Source organism: Equus quagga, chromosome 12, assembly GCF_021613505.1.
Source record: "Equus quagga isolate Etosha38 chromosome 12, UCLA_HA_Equagga_1.0, whole genome shotgun sequence".
Taxonomy (NCBI): domain Eukaryota; kingdom Metazoa; phylum Chordata; class Mammalia; order Perissodactyla; family Equidae; genus Equus; species Equus quagga.
Window position 1 is genome coordinate 20,843,879 of NC_060278.1, and position 22,274 is coordinate 20,866,152.

The window sequence follows — 22,274 nt, forward strand, 5'->3', positions numbered from 1 at the left end:
TGGAGGTGAAATTTTTTTATTTGGTTCTACTACACATGGGGAGCAAAAATAAAACTCAAGGAAGAGGTGAAGCACTTAAATAGTGAACTGGATGGAACGTGTGGCTGTGGATGCCATGTGTGTGGCAGAATGGGAGACCCATCAAAGAGGGTAGAAATAACACTGGTGGAGTTAGTATTCCAGGCTCTGCCACATATGAGCTACAAGGCGTTGGACAAATGACTCAGTCTCTAAGCTTCACGTCCTTGTTAGAAAATAAAGCAACAACAACAACAAAACAATAACAGTACTCACAGCAGTGGCAGCAGCAGCTACCCTTTATTGAGCACTTATTAAGGTAGCAGGTGCTGTTGAAAGAGCTTTACAAACACTCGTTAAGCACCATCTCACAGCTCCTGAGAACACCCTGTGGGGGAGATATATTAACTCCAGTTTATGGAGGAGGTACAGAGTGTAGTAAGTGGCCAGAGGTCACCCAGCTAGAGTGAGTGTCAGGGTCTCAGTTCACAACCAAGTCTACTCGATGGCTGTGTCCTTTGGAAATAATAACTAGCTCAAATGACTACTCTGAATGCTCTGAGAAAATATATAGAGAGGAAAAGTGCTCTGAACGCACTGCAGGACGTCAATCTTGGTTAACAGAGCCCAACTCCTTACTGTGGGCTGCTTCTGATTGCTCTTTGACCTCTGAGAGGTCAGCTCCAGGCAGCCTGCTCCTTCCCTTGGATTAGGGACTCATCCATTCAAAGCTAGTCCAGGAAGAGGGTCGGGCCCTCCGGGCACTTACTTTCTCAAGACTGCTATCTCGTTCTCCAGGCTGCTTTCCTTGCCCTTCAGCGCCTTCTTGGGGATGCACTTCACCGCAAAGAGTTTTCCAGTTGCCTTCTCTTCGGCCAAGACCACTTCAGAAAACGCCCCGCTGTGAACAAAGGGGGAGAAAAAGCAGCAGCTTAGAGTCAGGAGTTTCGGGCTCCACAATGGCTCCTCCAATCCCGCTACCCAAGTTTGAGCAATAATAACAATGAGAACGACCGCCAGCATGACTGTTACTTTTTATCCAGCATCCCTTCCCACCAAACTTCTTTATGCAAAGAAGTACACACACGCAAATGTGCCCTCGTGCAAAGGGACACATGGATGTCCACGTGGGTTTGGCTGCCTCCCAGTGCCACCTGCCACCCCGCAGAGCAACGTTGCAATAGGCACTTCGGAGCAAATATGGATGCTCCCTGGAAGGTTCCTGCAGAGAAGGAGCATGTCAGCACCCACACCCCAGGAAAGCAAGAAAGTAATACTAAAATTTCTACATTCCTCACGGGGGGGCCTTTTCATCCCAAGAAAATTTCAGAGCACTAGGCAAACATTGGATTAATTCTCACAGATAGGTAAGGATATAATTAAAGCGTGAGTTGGGGCAACACACGGTATTGACACGGGTTAATTATTGGTGGGGACATGCAAGTCTTCTTCCCTAAACCAAACAAACAGAAACACACATGATGCCCTGAGTAGGGGAGCCCTTCCTATCTGAAAATATAAATTTAACTCTGCAGGGGCAGAGCAACAAACTGAAAATATAACCAGGACAGTCCGGGCCAGAGAGTCCATTTCTCCAGAGAGGTCCCCCGTGGTCAGTGAGGGTTGGAGCCAGCACCTCAGCGCCACCTTGTCCCCCACCCTACCACCTCCCTATTTGCCAGCAGGCAGTGCCTGCGGGCAGAACTTCCAGAATGACTCTGCAACAGAAACAGGCTCCTCCATTGTCCACTTCAGACCTCAGTAACTTGAGCTCTGTGCATGTGACCCAAGGAAAACCACGACCCACTGAGTCCTCCTCCATCCCTAGACTTTCAGAAGCCACGCTTATGTCCTCAGAGAGACACTAAACATGGCTTCTTCACAGTTATAATGAGAGACAAACTCTACTGCATCAAAAGAAACCCCTAGAAGGACCAATGTCATCCCAATACCGGTGCCTCGGGGCCTTTGTTCTTCAGTCAACATCAAACAGCCGCCTGAGCAAGGAATACATACTTTTCTCTCCCTCTCCTCACCCGTCTGACACAGATGTGCATCTGTCATGGACCAAAGGAAGACAAACATATATTTTAAAATCCTTTCCAGCGAGAGGAATTCACTCTTCTTAGTGCAATTAACTGTGAGTCTTCGGGACTGACTTCCTACTGGAACGTGAACTCTCGTGAGAGAAGTCCGTCTGTCTCCAAGGTCTGTATCTAATTATAACCTGAGGGGCAGAAGATAGGCATTCCACAAAAGAACCAAATGGAAAATGTCAGAACAAGGATCTTCTGCCCAAATCCACAAATTACTGGCCACGCAGGATTTTCCCCCTCACTGTACCACATGCCCTGCATAGACAGAAACCTTCTGGAACCAGCCAGAACAGCAATTATGAAATATAAATACATAAAAACGCACAACAGATTTATCACAGCGTGATATATGGAATCAGACATTCCCTGGGACACTTGATCACTGTCAATGGCTGTCGCTCAAGAAAACCAATTCATAACAACTTCAGGGAATCCTCCAACCCAGGAGCTGTCTTGCCCCCTCTCCTCTGTCTCAGGGATAAACTGAGGTGGATTGACCTCACAGTGAGGGTTCTGACACGGAAGAAGATCCTGGACCATTGTGTATATGCTCCCTTTTGCATCCTCCGGGAGGCAGAACAAGAACTATGTTAGGTAAAGAAAAATCAGCGAGGAAAGACCAGGATTCTAGCGCCATGGGTGATTTTACGCCAGGTACTCCATTCATTCATTTTCAGTTTCCCTATCTGCCACTTGGGTCGCTGATGCTGACAACATCACAGTGGTTTCTCTCCTGAGTCTGTCAGATTAACCACGCCCATTTCCCAGAAGGTAAAGAAGCCCTTTAGCATCAGCAACCAAGTTGCCATCTGTATGAATAGTAACAGACTACGGCCAACGCAGAGGAGGTACTCTGCTTAGCTGTAGCTGTTAGGAGGCCATAGGGGAAAAATGCTTCCTCGTTCTGTGGATCATTCTCTCCCTGGAAACAGAGTGAGAAGTGTGGTTTATGCATGAACCAACCCCTTGACCCATGAGGGAATGAGGAGGACACCAGGGGTCTCCAGCAGAGCCAGTGCTGGTGAGCTGCTGCAGGAAGCTGAGGCCAAGGTGAGACAGTGCAGCTCCTGGATCAAGGGCATCTCTGCCCTTGTCCTTGACTTCAGGAGGGATGGACCATCTGGGACCCCGTGGTGTAGGTAGGACCATGGGCACAGATACATAAAAGGCTTCATGAGCTAAGCAGCTAGGGGCTTAACAATGAGGCACCTGTGAAAGGGGACAGGGTGGCTCCAGATGGCCAAGGGCGCCCCCTTCCATGACTCCAAGGGTTTCTATCAACAGCTGCTGAGTAGAGTGCCAAAGCCCAAGTTCATAGTCTCATCATCTCAGACTGAAAGTTAGCCTACAATTTCACTTCTGAGGATACAGCCAAAAGAATCAAAAACAGAGTCTCAAACAGCTATTTGTACACCCACATTCATAGGAGCATTATTCTCAAAAGCCAAAAGGAGGAAACAATCCAAATATCTATCAATGGATGAACGGGTAAATAAGATACAGTATAGACATACAATGGAATATTATTCAGCAATAAAAAGGAATGGAGTTCTGACACATGCTACAACATGGGTGAACCCTGAAGAAATTACGCTAAGTGAAACGGGCCAGAATCAAAAGGACAAATACTGTATGATTCCACTTACATGAAGTACCTAGAGTAGTCAAACCCATTGAGACAGAAAGTAGAATGGTGGTTACCAGGGGCTGGGAGAGGAAGGAATGGGGAGTTATGGGGACAGAGTTTCCATTTGGGAAAATGACAAAGTTCTGGAGATGAATAATGATGATAGTTACCCAATAGTGCAAACGTACTTAATGCTACCAAATTGTACGCTTCAAAATGGTCAAAATGGGAAATTTTATGTTATGTATATATTACCAGAATAAAAAATAAAAAGTCTGCCTCCTTCTACTCAATGCCATTACCTGGGGATGGACATGTTGGAAAAATTTGATAAACTTTTTCACCCATTACCTCCGTAAAGGAGAAATAAGTCATCTGAATAATTGTAGGGAACCAGATGTTGTGAACCACTTGACATTTACAAAGAGCTTTGGCATATATCAACTAATCCAATTCTTACAGCAACCACAAGAAGTCTACAGGAAGTTACCATCAGCTCCATTTGACAAATGAAGATATTGATGCAAGTGATAAGGTTCAGGAAAGCAAACTTAGGTTTCCTAACCCCTCCCAGGTCCTTTTCAATATACTCTGATGCATGCAATTAGCAGGGAGCTTGCCTCACAAATATGGAAGGTGACAGAAATGGAGGGTCAGACCCTGCCTTTGGGTAAGCTGTCATTCTCCCCAACGGTGCAAATCCACCTCGCTTCCACATTTAGCCTCAAAAGCGTGTGCATTTACCTTCTCTAAGCTTTCCAAAGACAGAACTCTCAGGTCCTCCTAAGGGATAGAAGATTAGCATAAATTGTTATTGTTCCTGCAATAAATAGAAATCACTTGAAGACACTTCCCCTGTTCCAGGAAAGCTAATTAAAACCATGAGAAGCAGAAAGTCATGAATGAAGAGTTTGGGCTCTTTCAATGTAATTACACAACAAAGTGATGTGTGTGCCTGTGTGTGTGTGTCTGTCTGAGAGAGAGAGAGAGGGAGGGAGGGAAGGAGGCTGGGAGGAGTCTGGCGGCAGAAAGGAAGACAGCAAGAAAAATGATCTGAGAGCCCTGAAAGCCTTTAGACAACTCAAGGAAATAAATTCCTAGGAACACAAGCAGGAAGAGAGAGTCACAACGTTTTAAAAATACAAAGAGGTCAAAGCAAGTTGACCACGGACTGTAAAATACAAGCACTGTGCGCTTAAAACTGAATAGAGGAAGCTTCCAGCCGGACTGGATGGCACTTGCATCTTGAAATGGCAGTCTGCGCGTGGCCTGCTCCTGCCTGGTGCCACGCCCCACTGCAATCCGCAGTCTGACTTCTTCCCTTGACTGGAACCATGGGGTCTCCCAATTGCTCGATTCAATGGCTTCTTCTTGCTCTTCATCCTACTGGTCTTTTGTGCGACCTTTGATGGTCCTGGCCTCCTTCCTGAAACACCCTTCTGAGTTCTATAATGTAGTCCTCTCCTTACCTTTACGTCCATTTTCTCTCCATCTCTGCCTGCTCCTCTCCTTCCCATGAAACATCAGTGATCCCAAGGGTGCATCCTCAGCCCTCCCTTCATCCTAGTCTATGCCCTCCCCGTGGAAAATCTGTGGTTTCCAGTTTCCACCACCACCCATCTCCTCATGGCTCCCTAGCCATTAACTAAATTTTAGCCTCTCTCATGTGCAAATCTCATCTTTCTAGCTGCCTACTAGGGCTCTCTAGCTAAATCTCCTGACCAGCTTCTCAAGAGCACCAGAACCAAAGTGAAAAACAGTATCTTCATCCCAAAACTTCTCTCTCCTCTATTCTCTCTCATTTCTACCGACCCAGTAACCCAGCCTAGAACCCTGTCTATTTCACTCCTCTCTCTCTCATTCCCTTCACCAAGTATATTGAGGTCTCCTGCTAAAAAGATTCTCAGATGCCCATCGGTTCTTCCAACCCTACACCACTGGTCTGGTTCAAGTTCCAGTTAGTTCACCCTGGTCTACTTCCAGGACTCTTTCCTGGCCCCCCCGCCCCCAGCAACCCTACTCCCACCTGCTATCTCCCATCTGCTCCTGGAATTTCTTTTCTAAACTAAAGATCCGATTACGTTCCACCCTACTTAAAACTTCAAGGTTTCACATCCACACAGGATAAAGTTGAAACTCCTTTGCAAGTTATCCATGGCATTCAAAGTTCTTCCCAACCTGACCCCAACTGTGCGGGCTCATCTACCACTAGAGCCATCCTCCCCAACACAAACAAGTCCCACTATACACCCATCACCCCTCCACCAACCACATCAGTTAACCAGAAGTTCCCCAAACACGCCCATGCCCTTTCACACCAATGGTCTTGGTTCCAGTCCTGCCCACCTCCCCCCTTCCTTGAACATCATTCTGTTTGGCAACATTCCATTTATATTTGAAAGGGCCCAGCTGGTATATTTCCTTCTCTTTGAAGGCTTTCTCAACTGCTTCCCATCCAGACAGAATGAGGCCTTCATTCTGAGACCTGCACAGTTGGCCTACCCCTTTCACCCCACTTACACATTCCATTGTGGTCCTTTCTGTGCTTGTCTGTATGACAGCAGGGGTCTAAGTTTACATTCTTTTCTGTGTCTTCATACCTAGCAATAGTTGGACCAACTGGTGCCCAAGACAATTTTGATAATCACTATTATTTGGGTCTCTCCTCTGATTTTCCATCTAGCTTTGCAAATTTCCCTGGTACTGTAGATATGCAAAATAAATGACAGACGCTTATGACCTTCCACTCAGTGTATAGGAAAATAACACTGTCCCTTTCTTCCTTTATAATGCATTTCTCTAAATTTCAATGCAAGCATATGCAGAAAGAACCTCAAAGGTTTCTCTTGAAGCATTAAAATTCTTTGAGTCTTTCCTGATATATTTTAAACCATGCGCTTACGTGCGTGAATGCTTAAGTGACAGTCTACAGTTGATTAATCCTGATATCACTACCTTCCTGACTGGTAAAAATATAAAATTTGTGAATTTATGATACATTTCTCCCCATAAACCTTCATGCTGGTTAAATAAATAAAATTTGGTAGGAAATAGAAGAGGGCAGATTTTTAGACAGATGAAAGGGCTTTAGAAAATACATAATAGTGGGAGAAATAAAAATCCCAGTGTTTTGAAAACTGTATTTTTTTAAGTTATGACAAGCTATTTATTTGATTTTTAAAGAAAACTATTATTCTATTTTAAAAAATACACACCAAGTTTCCATGTAAATTACATCTCTATGACAAATTACTCAAAAGGTCAGACAAGAAGTTATTCTTGAAATGCTAAATATTTTCAGCTCCTGAAGATAAGCACTACAAATTACAAAAGCTGAATCCTTCCTCTTTTTCTTTCACATTTCAAAGAAAATCAAATCATCACCTGGAGGCAGCTTACTGTGATTATAAGCCAGGCTCCCAAGAGGAAATAAACAATCTTTTGAGAGCCGAATTTCCAAGACTCGAAGGAAATGTCACATTTTCTATATTGACTAAAGAATTCTAAACAACTCCTTTTGCTTTTAACTTTATAAATGACGGCTCTGAAAAGGGCTGTTTCATTTTTCTTTACCTGGTCAGTTTTAAGAATGGAATCCTGGTGTTGTAATGGTTGACTATCCATGCACAGACTATCCATGCTATAAAGCACACCCTGAGGATTTGTGGCTGGTCCTCAATGAATGGAGTGGTCCCAGCTCCCACTGACCAATGGCAGGACAAAGACAAGAAGCAGGAATTCCTTATATTCCCAAATTCTCTGAGAAAGCAGCACAATATCGATGTGCCCTGGGGACGTCTTGGCTAAAAACAGACATTTAAGAGTTTTCTGAACTACAGATAGACATTTACCTTCCAGTTGTTAAAAAATTTCTAGAGCCATTCAGGCTATAATTAACAAGACAAAAAATAACAAGTGTTGGAGAGGATGTGGAGCAAAGGGAATCCTCAGACACTGCTGGTGGGAATGCAGACCAGTGCAGCCACTATGGAAAACAGCATGGAGATTTCTCAAAAAATTAAAAATAGAACTACCATATGACCCAGCTATCCCACTACTGAGTATTTATCCCAAGAACACAAAATCAACAATCCAAAGGGATTTGTGCATCCCTATGTTCATTGTGGCATTATTCACAATAGCCAAGAGGTGGAAACAACCCAAGTACCCAAAACTGATGAATGGATAAAGAAGATGTGGTCTATATATACAATGGAATACTACTCAGCCACAAAAAAAGACAAAAATCGTCCCATTCACAACAACATGGATGGACCTGGAGGGTACGACGTTAAGTGAAATAAGCCAGACAAAGAAAGACAAACACCATAAGATTTCACTCATATGTGTGTAGGGGAGGAAGACATTTCCTCTACCCAAAGTGGGTTCATCTGGCCGGAGAATGAATTAAATTCACATGAGACAGAATAGCAAGAGAAAATTAAACAAAGCTGTATAACATGTATACCTGGGAGAGGCCCAGGCAAGCTGAGCAACTCGCCAAAATGGCTGAAGCCGTCACCTTAAGTATCATCTCAGCTAACAACAAAGGAGGATGTTGGGGGTGGGGGGAGTCAGTTACAGGAGGTTACCAGAAACAGGAATAAGATTATTATGCAGATTTAAGTCCTTGCCTTTGGTATTGATTAAGAGTTTCTAGAGAGAAGGTCATTCCCTTTCTTCTTCCTGGTACAGAGAGGGAGGCACCTTTACAGATAGAGATTTACCTTACAAATGTAAATGTCTCCTAACAAAGGGCAAGCAAGTTCCACCCCTCAAAGCCTCCTTCCCTGTCCCAGTTTATCAAAAGCAATCAGCCCAATAATCCTCATGCCAAAGAGACATATCTTGGCAAGGCCAAGACCAGCCCCCACATGTGGAAGATGAACAAACACACGGATAAAAAGAACAGATTAATGGTTACCAGAGGGGTAGGGCGTGGGGGTGGGGTGGGAAAAGGGTACAGGGGCACATATATATGGTAACAGATAAAAACTAGACTATTGGTGGTGAGCACAATGCAATCTATACAGAAACTGATACATAATAAGGTACACCTGAAATTACACGATGTTATAAACCAATATGACCTCAACAGTTTTTTTTAAAAATTCCTAGAGCCACTCAGAGTACCTGACCTCCAGATCTGCTGCTATATACTGAGACCAGAACTCAGAGCTAAGCCACGCCCAGAGATATGCTGGCTAACCCACCTACTCACTACCAATTATTATCATAAAAAGCAAAAACAAGAATCTATGGATTTTGCTTTCTGATTTCTAATGACCTTTAACCTGAAGTTATTAAGAACAATATCAGATAGTATCCAAGATGAGCAGTGCATGTGCTGACTGTCTAAGTGCACATAATTTAAAAATAAATTCTCCCCTCATACGAGAGCGATCTAATCACAAAACAGACAAACATTTAGCCTCTGAAAATCTACTGTGACTTGCACATTTCAGGTGCTCCATGAACGTCCATGCAGTTGAACTGGCAAAACCTTAAAAAGACGCCTTCGATTTTCAACAAGAATTCCAGAGCTATCTTTTTGATTAACAACAGTACACTCAAGCAATCGCTTGGTAAAATTACATCCATCCCAAATCAGACCAAGAAATAATCAGATGGTGCTGAAATGATCTGGCCCATTAGCTGGGAGTCAGCTGTTACTGGATCGTTGCCTTTCTGTGCTTTTCAGTCACTCTACATACAAATGAGATAGATTGTGTTATTAACTTTATGAACGGCATCACCTCAAGCCCATTACCACGACTGTGCTGTGCAATTGGGCCAACAAACGTTAACCCTGGGCCTCAGAACATAAATTAAAATGTTCTTTTCCACTAAGCACACTCTTTTCCCCAGTGTCTGGCCAGGACGATATTAAGGGCTGGTAAGAAAAAAAAAAGTGGAAAAAACCTAAACAGCAAAAAATGAAGTTAGTGATATTTGGCTCTAGACAATAAAGAAATAGACAGGTGCCTTTTAGACCTATTGTTTTAGAGCAGAATCAATTCTTACGATAGGAAAACCTAGCTGTTAACCCTAGCAATAGTCTTACTGACCCCAGAGAATCTAAATGGATAACAGCAGTGAATTCACATAGTCGCAACGTCTAAGCAACTCTCCAGGCAAAAATTAGGTGATTTTAGAAGTGGCAGTAACTCTTTCTGGTAGAATCTTCAGTTTAAAATCTTCGCTAATTCACACACCACTGATAACATTCTGTAGTGCTAATTCAGTCCATTACCCAAAGAAAGCCATGCCCAATTTGAAAAATAAAGCAAAGTGAAAAGTTTTGGTTTCACAGGCTGCAAGAACAAATATGTGTGCATAAAAATTGGTATCCCATTTGGATATAACATCTTTCATCAAAGAGTGTCTTCTAAAACCCTCCCCCTACTTGGCAATCACATAGTAAGCCATATGTTAGTTTATGTTAATGCTTGAGCTAAAAGTATTAAAATTCCATTTCTTAAAAAATAATCTATAACTCAGACTTTTATTAATTTGGGCCCGTGCCTCGCCAACCAGTTCAAATTAGAGGCCTACCCTTAACTTTAGAAGTTATGAATAGAAATAGGGAGACTCCCATGAAAATTAGCTATTCTTTCTCACTCAAAAAATCTCATCTTCCTCTTCAACTGATAAATTCCACAATGACTAGCATACTGACATAAGAGCTTCAAGAACCATGGGGAGGGGCGAGCCCCACAGCCGAGTGGTTAAAGTTCCACGTGTTCCTCTTTGGTGGCCCAGGTTTATGGGTTTGGATCCTTGGTGTGGACCCACTCCACTCATCAGCCACACTGTGGAGGCATCCCACGTACAAAGTAGGGAAAGATTGGCATGGATGTTAGCTCAGGGCTAGTCTTCCTCAAGCAAAAAAAAAAAGAGAAGGAGTGGCAATGGATGTTAGCTCAGGGCGAATTTTCCTCGGCGAAAAAAAAGAACCATGACAAGATGTTCTTAAATATTCACACGATTAGCCTGATTTTTGCCCAGATCAATTCTCATTCTGAGTACAGTTCTGCGTCTAAAGACACTGGAGCAGATTTGGGTGATGACCGTGCTCATCAGAAGGGAAGGCATCAAAACACCAGCCCAGTCATTGCGTGTGACATCTTTGGTTTCTTAAAATTTTTCTGTGGTGCTGAATCTTTACTGTTAATTGCTTCACTGATCCAAACGCAGAAGACAAATACATTCCAAATGAATGCACGCTGCCATCCTTTAGAGAACATGCTTCACTTAACAACACAACTTTTTCCCCTTCCCTTCTCTGCCAGGGTCCCATATTTTCTCTCTGCTCTTCTCCAGCCACCTGTGAAGGGTGGATGTGGAACCCATGTGAGTCATTCATCTTTTTCTTAGCAGCCAACAAGGAGCATTAATGGAAGCCTGGTGTTGGGAGGTTGCAGCAGGATATAAGATTCAGTTCTTCCGGGATTACAAAGTCTCCTTGCAGCCACAGCTAAAAGGCTAGTAACACTGAAGAGCACATAAAGCGCCCTTGTGGGCCATACATGCATTTGTTGCAAGGGTACATTTGACTTGGAGGATGGAGGTAATGACTGAGATGAAACTGGAGTTCCCGGGACATTCTCCAGCTTTCTTCGCCAACTGTGCACTAGGTGGTACTTCTCATTGTGGTCTTCACAGATCTCCTGTTTGCTAAAGATTCTCCCTACACAGGTAGCTTCAGAAGGACCCTCCCCTTTCTCACTCCCATCCCTTATGACAGGGAAACCAGTCCCCTTCTCCCATGACTGCTTCAAAGATCCAATGTCCTTCTAATGACAAATGGCCTGCGTAGGGGCTGGTGGACATCGTCATCAAGTGGTGGGCAAAACTGTAACCCCCAAGCTGGGATGGATACTTATGATTAATCCCAGTTGAGCTTCCCTCACATGGCCATTCCCACTCCCAGGGACCCTCCACAGGGCTCTTATTGTAAGCACTCTTCCAAGCTTATTTTAATTCTTGTTCAGGGCAGATGTATCAACAGGTAACTTGAAGGAATATTTTTTTTAAGTTCCATGCCAACCAAACTCACACATCAACGTACTTTGTGTGTGTGTGTGTGTGTGTGAGGAAGACTGGCCCTGAGCTAACATCTGTTGCCAATTTTCCCCTTTTTTCTGAGGAAGACTGGCCCTGAGCTAACATCCGGGTCCATCTTCCTCTACTTTATATGTGGGACGCCTGCCACAGCATGGTTTGATGGGCGGTGTGTAGGTCCCTGCCCAGGATCCGAATCTGCGAACCCCAGGCCACCGAAGTGGAACATGTGAACTTAACCGCTGTGCCACCAGGCTGGCCCCTCAATGTACTTTTTAATTAGTTTTTCAAGCTCCTTCATAAAAAAGAAAATAGAGTCCTTATTGGTATAATAATTACTACATTAAAGGGACATTTGGCTTTATCTACATAAAGAAAATAGGAGGCCTATCAAGAGTCTGGTAAAAAATATCAATGAAAGTTTGAAACAGCAAAACATTGGAAATATCCTAAATATCCCTCCATAGAGGACTGGTTAAGTAAGCTACAATCTAAAAATAAATGGAGTACTATACAGCCATTTAAAATAACTAAGTAGATTTATATGTGCTAATATGGAACCATCCCAAAGACATACTGTTAAGTGAAAAAAATTAAGGTAGAGAGCAATATGTCTATTGTGTTTCCACCTGCAGAAAACACACACGCACACAGACACATACAATCCCTGGAAGGACAGACAAGAAGCAAGTAACACTGCAGCCTCCAGGCAGGGGCCTGAGGATGAGGCTGGCTGGGAGACTTACTTTTTACCCATTTTACTGTGAATATGTACTGTTTTTCCATTGAACATTATTTAACGAGGTAGAAAAAATTTTTGAAAAAGAGAAAATAATCAATAAACATCTATACAAAATGACTATCCAGCTAATTAAAGCCTTTCTCTAGATGTCCTAGTTGGATTAACCAACTGGCTGTACCCTATTGATGAAATGTCATTGACAATCCCATTACACAGCCAGCTCACCTGTATGCTGTCTGGATAACCCGTCTAAACAGGATTGGTAGGAATAGCTGACTCAGCCCAACTTCGTTCACAATTAGCCTGGACACCTTCACCAATGAAGACATTCATAGCGTTTTGAAGAAAAACTTTTCCATAGAGATCATTCATAAATTACATTAGGGGACTCATTCACGGAGAAGTGGGAACTTGAAATGGAAAGATAAGTACGTTTCAACAGACTAAAACATCAGGGAAGATGGAGGGAAGTCAAGAAAGGCAAGGCGACACAAGCAGAACATGATGCAGATCCAGGGCTGTGTGAATAAGGCAGATGATACACACGTGATGGGTGTGGGGGAGGAGAGTGATGGTTTATCATGCAGAGCACAGTGCTGAGAACATATTGCATGTGTGCGTGTGCGTGTGTGTATAAATCTACAAAATGCATCATTTATACTCATAACATTGTAGAATCTTGTAGGGGATGCACAATGGCCCTATAAAGATGTCCGTGTCCTAATCTGCAGAACCAGTGAACGTTAGTTTACATGGCAAAGGGGATTTTGCAGCTGTGATTAGGTTAAGGGTCTAAAAATGGGGAAAGTAGGGGCTGGCCAGGTGGTGCAGCAGTTAAGTTCACACATTCCACTTCAGGGGCCCAGGGTTCACTGGTTTGGATCCCGGGTGCAGACCTACACACGGCTTGTCAAGCCACCCTGTGGCAGGCATCCCACATATAAAGTAGAGGAAGATGGGCATGGATTTTAGCTCAGGGCCTGTCTTCCTCAGCAAAAAAGAGGAGGATTGGTGACAGATGTTAGCTCAGGGCTAATCTTCCTTAAAAAAACACATTAATTACATAAATAAATAAATAAATTAAAATGGGGAGAGTATCCTGGATTATCCAGGGTGGCCCAATGTAATCACAAGGGTCCTGAGAAGAGGGAAGCTAGAGGGTCAGAATCAGAGAAGGAGATGGGTCGTCAGAAGGAGCAGTCAGAGATATGTTGATGCGGAAGGAAGCCATGGGCTAAGGAATGCAGGCAGCCTCTAGAAGCTTGAAAGGCCAAGAACGGGTTCTCCAAGACCCTCTAGAAGGAACACAGCCCTGCCAACATCTTAATTTTAGCCCCGTAACACCCACTTCCGGACTTCTGACCAGAACTGTAAGATAAATTTGTGCTGTCTTAATCCACCAAATTTATGGTAATTTGTTACAGCAGCAACAGAAAACTAATACAACTACAAATCTATGTTACTAGTATTTATCCCTATTTTACAGATGAGGAAACTGACCTTATCAAGGTTCAAGAACTTGTCCAAATCTCAAAGCCAGTGCTAGAGGTGCCAGGATTCAAACCCAGGTGTGAGGGGTCGATGGAAGGCTGCCACTGGGAAGACAGATTGAGGTCACACCGCAGATGTTGTAAATATCAGATGGAAGAGCATCACTTAGTGTGGCAGGCAGCAACAAGGCCTGGGGTTTTGAACAAATGAGGGAGGTAAACAGAGCTGATGAATATCCTCAAGCTAATCAAACGTGTCGTAGGGAATTCTCTGTGTTCTTTTCCATCGTTTTGAACAGAAACAGATAACTGTCCTCCTTGAAAAAGTAATATAGTTTGTCACGCAGGAAATTCAGTTACGGCAAACTCTTTTTCCTACTTATGCTATTGAGTGATATAAAAGATACTTTCTATATTTCCACCTTGAAAACTCCTTTCTCTTTCTCTCTACTTTAGTACGTGATCACTCTGTAACTGGAGGGATCTCCCTATGCTAGCCAGATGAAATGGCCTGCACATCTTTTCATCACTGAGCTGCATTTTGGACAGGTCTAGACACAAGGTTGTAAACAGAAGTTGGTCAAGATACAAGTCTGTGCTTCCTCGTATGTATAGAGTTGCAACATGGAGGACAATTCTCTTCCCCAGGAAGACAGGTTACTGTGCAAAGAACAAAGCTTCCCTAATCTAGATAATCACCACCACACCACCTCACCACCATCACCATCATTGTCATCACCATCATCATCACCACCACCATTACCACCACATCACCACCACCATCACAACCACCATGACCATCATCATCATGATCACCATCATCACCATCATTGTCATCACCATCACCATTATCACAGTCATCACCACCATCACCATCACAATCATCCCCAATACTGCTTATTAAAGTCTTATTAGAAATTTATTTTAAAACTATTTGCCAACCTTGTTCTAATTCTACCAATAAACCTGCATGATAACATTATGCCCACTTTACAGCTGAGAAAATTGAAGTCCAAAGAGGTTAAAAATCTTGCTAACAAGGTAATAAACTGAACTTCTAACCCTGGTTTGATTCCAAAGTCATGCTTTTTCATTTTTAAACCAGGCCACCTCTCCAGGTGTAGTTAATTTCATAATTCAGGAAGAATAAGAAGAGTGGGTGAGGTTCAGAGATTTTTTTTTCACTGTATTCGCCCCCGCAAAAAATTGTTCGAATTCTCACCCACATCGTGTCAACGGCAATCTGGGCTATTATGGGTAAATTCACTGAAACTTCATCAACCAGAGAACCCATGAGCAGAACTCCAATAACTTCAGCTTCCTTCTGTTTCTCATGTGTTTGTCCATTTCAACCCCAAGGCCAAAGGCAGAAGGTTCTCTTCCCTCCTACTTCCAGGAACCCACACTCTCCGTTAAAGGAGAGTGGAAGAATTTTTAATTTGGACTTTCTGCTCATGTTCCTAAGCCACGCCTCAGTGTTTTAAAATTAGGCCCCCTCCTTACCGCCTTTATATCTTAACATTCTATATAATAACTTTCATTCATTTCAAAAGCATAGAAACTCAGTAGACTTGAGATTGACCCTTATGTTGCCTCACCTGCTAATTCCTTCTATTTCTAAACTGCCCACACATCTCATTGTTCATTTCCTGATTAATAGAACCGACTTAATCTTCAAGTGCAATGGACAAGTCCTCCCACTTCCCGCAGCATAACGACATTAACACGGTCCCAGCTGAAAGAAAACAAAAGTTCTACGTCCATAGGCATTAGTGCCTTGGTGTAAAGCTTTATTCACCGTTCCATCACGCACACACAAACTATTGAGCAATTTGTTGTGAGGTGCTGATTACAACATGATTTCTGGCTGAAAATAAGAATAAGTCTGCCTAGTGACTACCCACATTGCTGTCCATCGTCTCTGTGAGATACCATTGCATGAAAAATGAAGGCGAGGAGCATGGGGATATTGTTCTTTGGGCTTTTCTCAACTTCTTGGCCATGGAAGTTAGGACCCATCACAGAGACGATGGACAGCAACGTAGGGGCCACTCCGCCTCTACCAGCCTGGTCGGTCTCAGATGATAGCAATGTGAGCTGAACGCTCTGATCCCCACAGAGGCACCAGCCCCAGGCACAGGTTGCTCAGCTCTCCCATTAGGGCAGAGAAAGGCACTGGTGGCAGAGCAGCACATCTGTTTCTCTCCCCTGCGAGGCAGAATGCAGCCACTAAACCCCACGATTTTCCTCCCTCGACACTCCCTATTCAGGGTCAGGCTGCTCTGAGACTTATGGAAGGTAAAACAGACTCAACCCCCCAGACAAAGAAATTCCCCAGGGCAGGGTGATTTGAGGGGTTCCAAAAGGCCCGCCTGCCCCAAAATATCTCCCCTAACTGGCCCACTAAGGCGCATGAGCCACTTCTTTGGGTTAAGGGACACACCTACTGGCATCCCTTCTGAAATGTGAGTGTGTTTCCTGGGAGCGTGCCACACGAGCACCTGCTCAGCAGTAAGTCCTTAAGGACACTGGAAACGATCCACAGTTTAAACAGGAGTCAGCTCTGGCCCAGGGAAAAGGAACTTTGCTTCCGAAGAAACCTGAACTGCAAGCTGTCGTTGCCTGCTGTCGGGGGCATCTGAACGTTGCACTGCTTCCTGGAGGCGGTAAGGGACAGTGGCAAGTGCCCTCTGTGAGCTGCTGCACCTGTGAGCTGGCAGGGGGAAAGAACCCAGGCTGCTTAGTCAGCAAACGTGTAGTGAGCACTCATGTGCCAGGCCCTGAGGCTACAGAGATGCACGGAACAAGCTTTCTGCCCCAGGAAACTCCCAGGCCAGTGCAAAGGGAGGCAGACTATAAACAAATATAGATGTCAGATGTTTAAGAGCTAGAAGCAAAGATAAGATGGGGTAAAAACAAAATGGCATGAGCATTTATAAATAGATGGAGTGGCCAGGGCAGGCCACTTGGCTGAGAATTGAATGGAACAAGGAAGAGAGCCCTGAGTAGATCCAGCAGACTTTTCCAGGAGTGGGGAACCACACCGGAAAGGCCCTGGGATGACAAGAGCCCTGGCTCCGTTAAAGAAGACCCGGTGGCTAGGGTGCCTGGGGCTGTGTGAAGGAGGGAGGAGATGGGGTCCAGGAAAACCAGAGTTTTAGGGCTCGTGGCCCTGGCAAGGGTTTGGTGGGTCTGTGTTTCTGTTTTCTGAGAGATGCGCGAATCCACTGGTTGGAGGACACATTTTTCTTCTAAGAGCTAAAAAAAATGCCCTAAGAATCATGTTGAGCATTGGCTTCCCAAATGCCATCCTTCTAGCTAAATCAACAAATCATTCTCATGCTCTCTGAAAAGCATAATTGATACCGATTGAGTCCAAGGTCCTCATAAGCTGTGAGAAGGCCCTTCGTCCTTGCCTGAATGATCCCATGAAGCTGTTTAGACTCACCTCTTTGCCTCAATTTTGTCCCCCGCAAGAGGGACATCATGATGCTCCACCACCTGCCTCAGATAAGAGCTGCAAAGGTGAGCTTCAGGCCTGCTCTCAGACCCCACTGTGAGGACAGGCTGGAACTCTAGACAGCTCCGTTTCCTACACTCCATCTGCACGTGTGTCCTTCACAGTGCTGGCTGCATGGAGAATAATAATGCTATTCTACATCCGATCACTAATCCACCGGACGCCTAGCAACTGGTCTGCACCTTCTCAGGCCCTTCCTGGAACTGGCACTTCATCCTCATAACAACAAAAGTCGTGTCATATATCAACAAAAGCAGATTATGGAAATTTCTCTAAACTACACACACACGTGATGTAACACCGAGATGATTTAACATTTTTTTTCACTGGCCACAGACTTTAATGCTTCTGAAAAGCATGCTTGAAAATAGAAACTGGATCCACCAATGGTTTTCACCATTAAATCAGATCTATTTCACAAGCAGCAGCAAAATGAACTCCCTTTGTCTAGTCACTTCTGCCTCCTTCTCTCTTCCAGGAGCAAATCGCTATGTTTCAACCCTCATAAGTGACAGGATTGCAGAACTAAAAAGATCATCTGTCAGTCTCCTGGATGCTTCAGTCCTCGCATCTTTCCTGAGGGCAAATATCAGGGACAATTCTAATGGCCTTGTTTCTTTACTTGGTTTTTAAGCAAAAATCCCAACCCAGGCCTCCCCTCCAAGTACACGCAGCCACTGGCTGTCAGTGCCTCTCTCTCTTCGTGAGCATCACAGGATTTGAACAGAAAAGATCAAAGCGTACGTTTTAAAAAGGAAAAGATGAGAACACATGTCACGTCACCATTCTTCAGCAGAGCATTTGATACAACATCCAAGCAAATGATATTTAGTAAATGAGCTCCAATGCCTTAGCCATGTTGTAATTACATCTCAAGAAAATCTGGATTCTTTAAAGATGTTGCTTAGATTTCCGAGTAAAAAAATACCACAGAAATGTTGGAAACATTTTAGGAGAAAAGAATTAGAAGGTATGCATAAGCTGACCTTCTTAAGCAAGATATAAAACTCAAAAATCATATTGGAAAAGAGGAAACATTCAACTCTTACAAATGAAAAATTGGGGCACAGTAAAAACACTGAAAGAAAAACTTTTTAAATGACAGGCTGGGTGGGGGCAGGGGAAGGATTGCAACCCATCAGACAAAGAGTTAGCATCCCATGACACCAAGGGCTTCACATTATGTCTGCCACACACACAACTCCAGGGGGCACTGCTCACAGAAACCACGCCCAGCAGAGATGCTTTGATCCTGCAAATAGATGTGGGCAAGGATGCAAATATGCAGTTCACGGAATGGCCAATGAACACATCAACGGATGCTCAATCTTACCAGTAGTCCAGAAAATGCTAAATAAAACCTCAACAGGACAGCTTTCTTCTCATCAGGTTGGGAGAAGGTCAATTTATGCGGGAAAACTGCTCTCTATAAATTGCCACGACATTTTTGGAAACGAACCTGGCTATACCTGTTAAATTTCATGTTAGGAAATCTATCCTATAGAAATAAATGCATTATATAAGGATGCATGTAGAAAGATGCTTATTGTAGCTCTATAAGAAATGGAAAACTATGAAAACAACATGAATTTCCAGTAGTACTGGAATGGTATATCCATACCATGGACTATTACAAGGCTGTTGAAAAGAATGAGTTAGACCTATCTATATATTTATCTAGAAGGATGTGATATTCCAGTTTATCTAAAGGGATATAAATATCTCAAATGAGAAAAGTAAGCTATGATATAGCCATTCAGTAGAATACTCTATAGTAGTTAAATTAAATGAGATCCACATATATTAACAGGGATAAGTCTCAAAAATATAAGAATTAGTGAGAAAAAGCAGGTTACTATAAGATAGCTACCGGATTAATTCCGTGTATGTCACCCTATAAAACAAACACACATACACACCAACAGCACTAAGCCGTACATTGTCAGGACATGTAGTATAGACATATCTAGTACAAATATAAAGACACCTTATAAGAATGCACACCAGCTTCAGGTACAGGTTGACTCTGCGGAGGGAAAAGGAACAGGATGTGTACCCATAACTATATCCTATATCCATAACATGTTTTTTTGGAAAAATCTGAAGCAAATATGGCAAAATGTTAGTTAACACTTGCTCAATCTGGGTGGTGAGTACACATTAGTCTGTTCATTTATTTTTCCGAAACTTTTAGTAAATTTGAAATATTTCATGATTTTTTAAAAAAAAAAAATTTAACCAAAGGCATAACAGACAATGATGCCTGTAGGAAACGGCAGAGTTGGGGGTGTATAAAGAAGGAGGCCCTAGGTCTCACTTTCCTTAGGACAGCCCCAGCTGATGCCTACCATCCCAGCATCATAATCAACAGGCCCAACTTGTACTCTCAATAGTATCCGGGCCACTTTGCTTAACTTCTATGAGCCCATTTCCTCCTCAGTACAACGGTGATAGTGACACAACACACCTCACGGGGTTGTTGTGAGGATTAAATGAAAAGAAGGAAATTATACACTCCCTCCTTAGTGTGATCAGTAAATATTATTTTGATGAGGTGATGGGCCGTAAAATTAAAACGTTCACAAAATATGACAGAACTCAGAAGAAACAGAACAAAACTTGGCCTGGCCAAAATTGAGACCTGAACCTTTGCAAAGCAGGGGCATTTGAGTAACCTTTTAGGAGTGGGAATTTTCTAGAATAAACTTTAACCCAGAGAACGGAAGGCCTTTTCCAGGTTCAGAGTATACAACCAACAGTGTTAGAACATGACTCAAGAGCACTGGTGGTCCTCAGAATGACCTCTGAATGTTGGCCAGAAAGTTCTAACTTTATTTAACTCCTGGCCTCATTATTTCTTTGAACTGATTTCAGAGAGGACTTCTTGGCCATTCTCATGAGGAGGAAATACCCCTTACCAGGGCACAGTTAACCACTAACAATGATGGAAGAAGAGAATACAGTCTCTCCTTTCACATATTTCAAGAAAAAACACAGGACCCAGGGAGCATTGAACAAATAAAAACAAGTCACTGTAGAATTAAGAGCTAAATTTGGTGGTATGGACAAGAAGAAGGAAAATGGAGAAAACAGCAAGGACTGGTGTCACCAGACAGACTCAGAGGGGACAAGGCTGACCTGGGTGACCCAGAATAGGAAGAGTCCCCAAGGGGAAAAGAGCAGCTGCTGATGCCAGGCTGCAGGCAAGGCGGTTACTTGTTTCATGTGTCTCAGTGTGTCTTCCCGTCTTTCCCAGGAACAGAATCCTGACGTCACTGGGGCAGCAATGTGTCCAGTGGCTAGCTGTTCACCAAACCCGTTTCTTTTTTGACTCTAGTTCCCAGGCTTACAGGTGCATGTGGGCATGTGACTGAGCTCTGGCCAATGGAGCAGAAGCAGATGGTGTGGGCCCCTTCTGGTGTTCCAGAAACACCTCCCACATGACTCTCCATTATTGTTCGCCACCTGCCCACTCAATGCAAAGGACTCCAAGGTCCTGGAGGAGGACTTTTCCAACATATGCAAGGAGCCCAGGCCTCTCAGTCCTCATGTGGAAGGCCTACCGCCAACCAGGGACAGCTGTACCAGACTCCGATGAGAGAAAAATAAAGGCCATTGTGTTAAGCCACTAAAACTGGGAGATGTCTTTGTTCCAACAGCTAACACTACTCTGATACACCAACCTGCAGAATTACAATTCTCAACTTCCCTTTCGGCTAGAGGTGGCCAATCAGTTGTAAGCCGAACCCACCGTGTGAGGCTTACAGAAGAGCTCTTTAAAAGGCATTGATCTGGCTGGGAGGCATGTTCCTTTGTCCCTTGCCCTCTTCCTTTTCTTCTAGAATAAGGATATGATGGCTGGATTTCCAGGAATCAGCTTGTGACCTTGACCTTGAGGATAGAAGTTCTTACTAATGGTGATGGAATAGAAAAACAGAAAAGAAATTGGGCTCCTTGTGTCTTCCTACTGCCACCACGCCAGCCCTGGATTCCCTATTTTTTAAATTATTTTACATAAGATAATAAACCCACAATATGCTCACGCCATGTCAGTTAGGAGGAACTCTGTTACTATGTGCCAAATGCACTTCTTTACTAATAAAATAGCCATAAGAACTACCCAATTAGAGGGGATGGTCTGTGTCATATTGAAAAACAGTGAGAGAAAGGGTGGATCATGAAGATAAGACAGAACCGTTAAAATAATGACACTGAAGACTGATGAAGCATGGAAAACTTTAAAAAGTACAGCACATGGGCCGGCCCCATGGTGTAGTGGTTAAAGTTCAGCATGTTCTGCTTCAGCAGCCCAGTTCACAGGTTTGGATCCCAGGCACAGACCTACACCACTCATCAGTGGCCATGCTGTGGCAGTGACCCACATACAAAATAGAGGAAGATTGGCACAGATGTTAGCTCAGGGCCAGTCTTCCTCAGCAAAAAAAGTACAATATGATTGTATAGTAAAAACAATTGGAAGTTTATGGCATGAAAATTGGGCTTTGAAAGAATAAGCTGATGACTAGTCAGTCTATGCATCACAGTACAGAATAATGACCAGGAAATGGTACCAGAGTGATGTATGAGATGCTTCCTTCCACTCAAATAATCTCACAACCAGACAAACAATGCAAAAAGGAGATAGTTCACAGCACAGAAACACCAGTCACTGCCAACAAACAGTGACACATTCAGAAAAGTCAGCCTTGAAAATAAA

The 22,274-nt window shown here is 43.6% G+C and overlaps 1 protein-coding gene across 6 annotated transcripts in view; it reads right to left on the bottom strand.

The window, feature by feature from the left end:
* The window catches only part of CAMK1D (calcium/calmodulin dependent protein kinase ID), a 405,571-nt gene that overhangs the window by 240,458 nt on the left and 142,839 nt on the right, over positions 1 to 22,274 (bottom strand). For all 6 annotated transcript variants that reach the window (XM_046680009.1, XM_046680005.1, XM_046680010.1 and 3 more), the window contains one exon: positions 788 to 919. In XM_046680009.1, the coding sequence (XP_046535965.1) occupies positions 788 to 919 (132 nt within the window). The remainder of the gene's footprint in view (positions 1 to 787; positions 920 to 22,274) is intronic.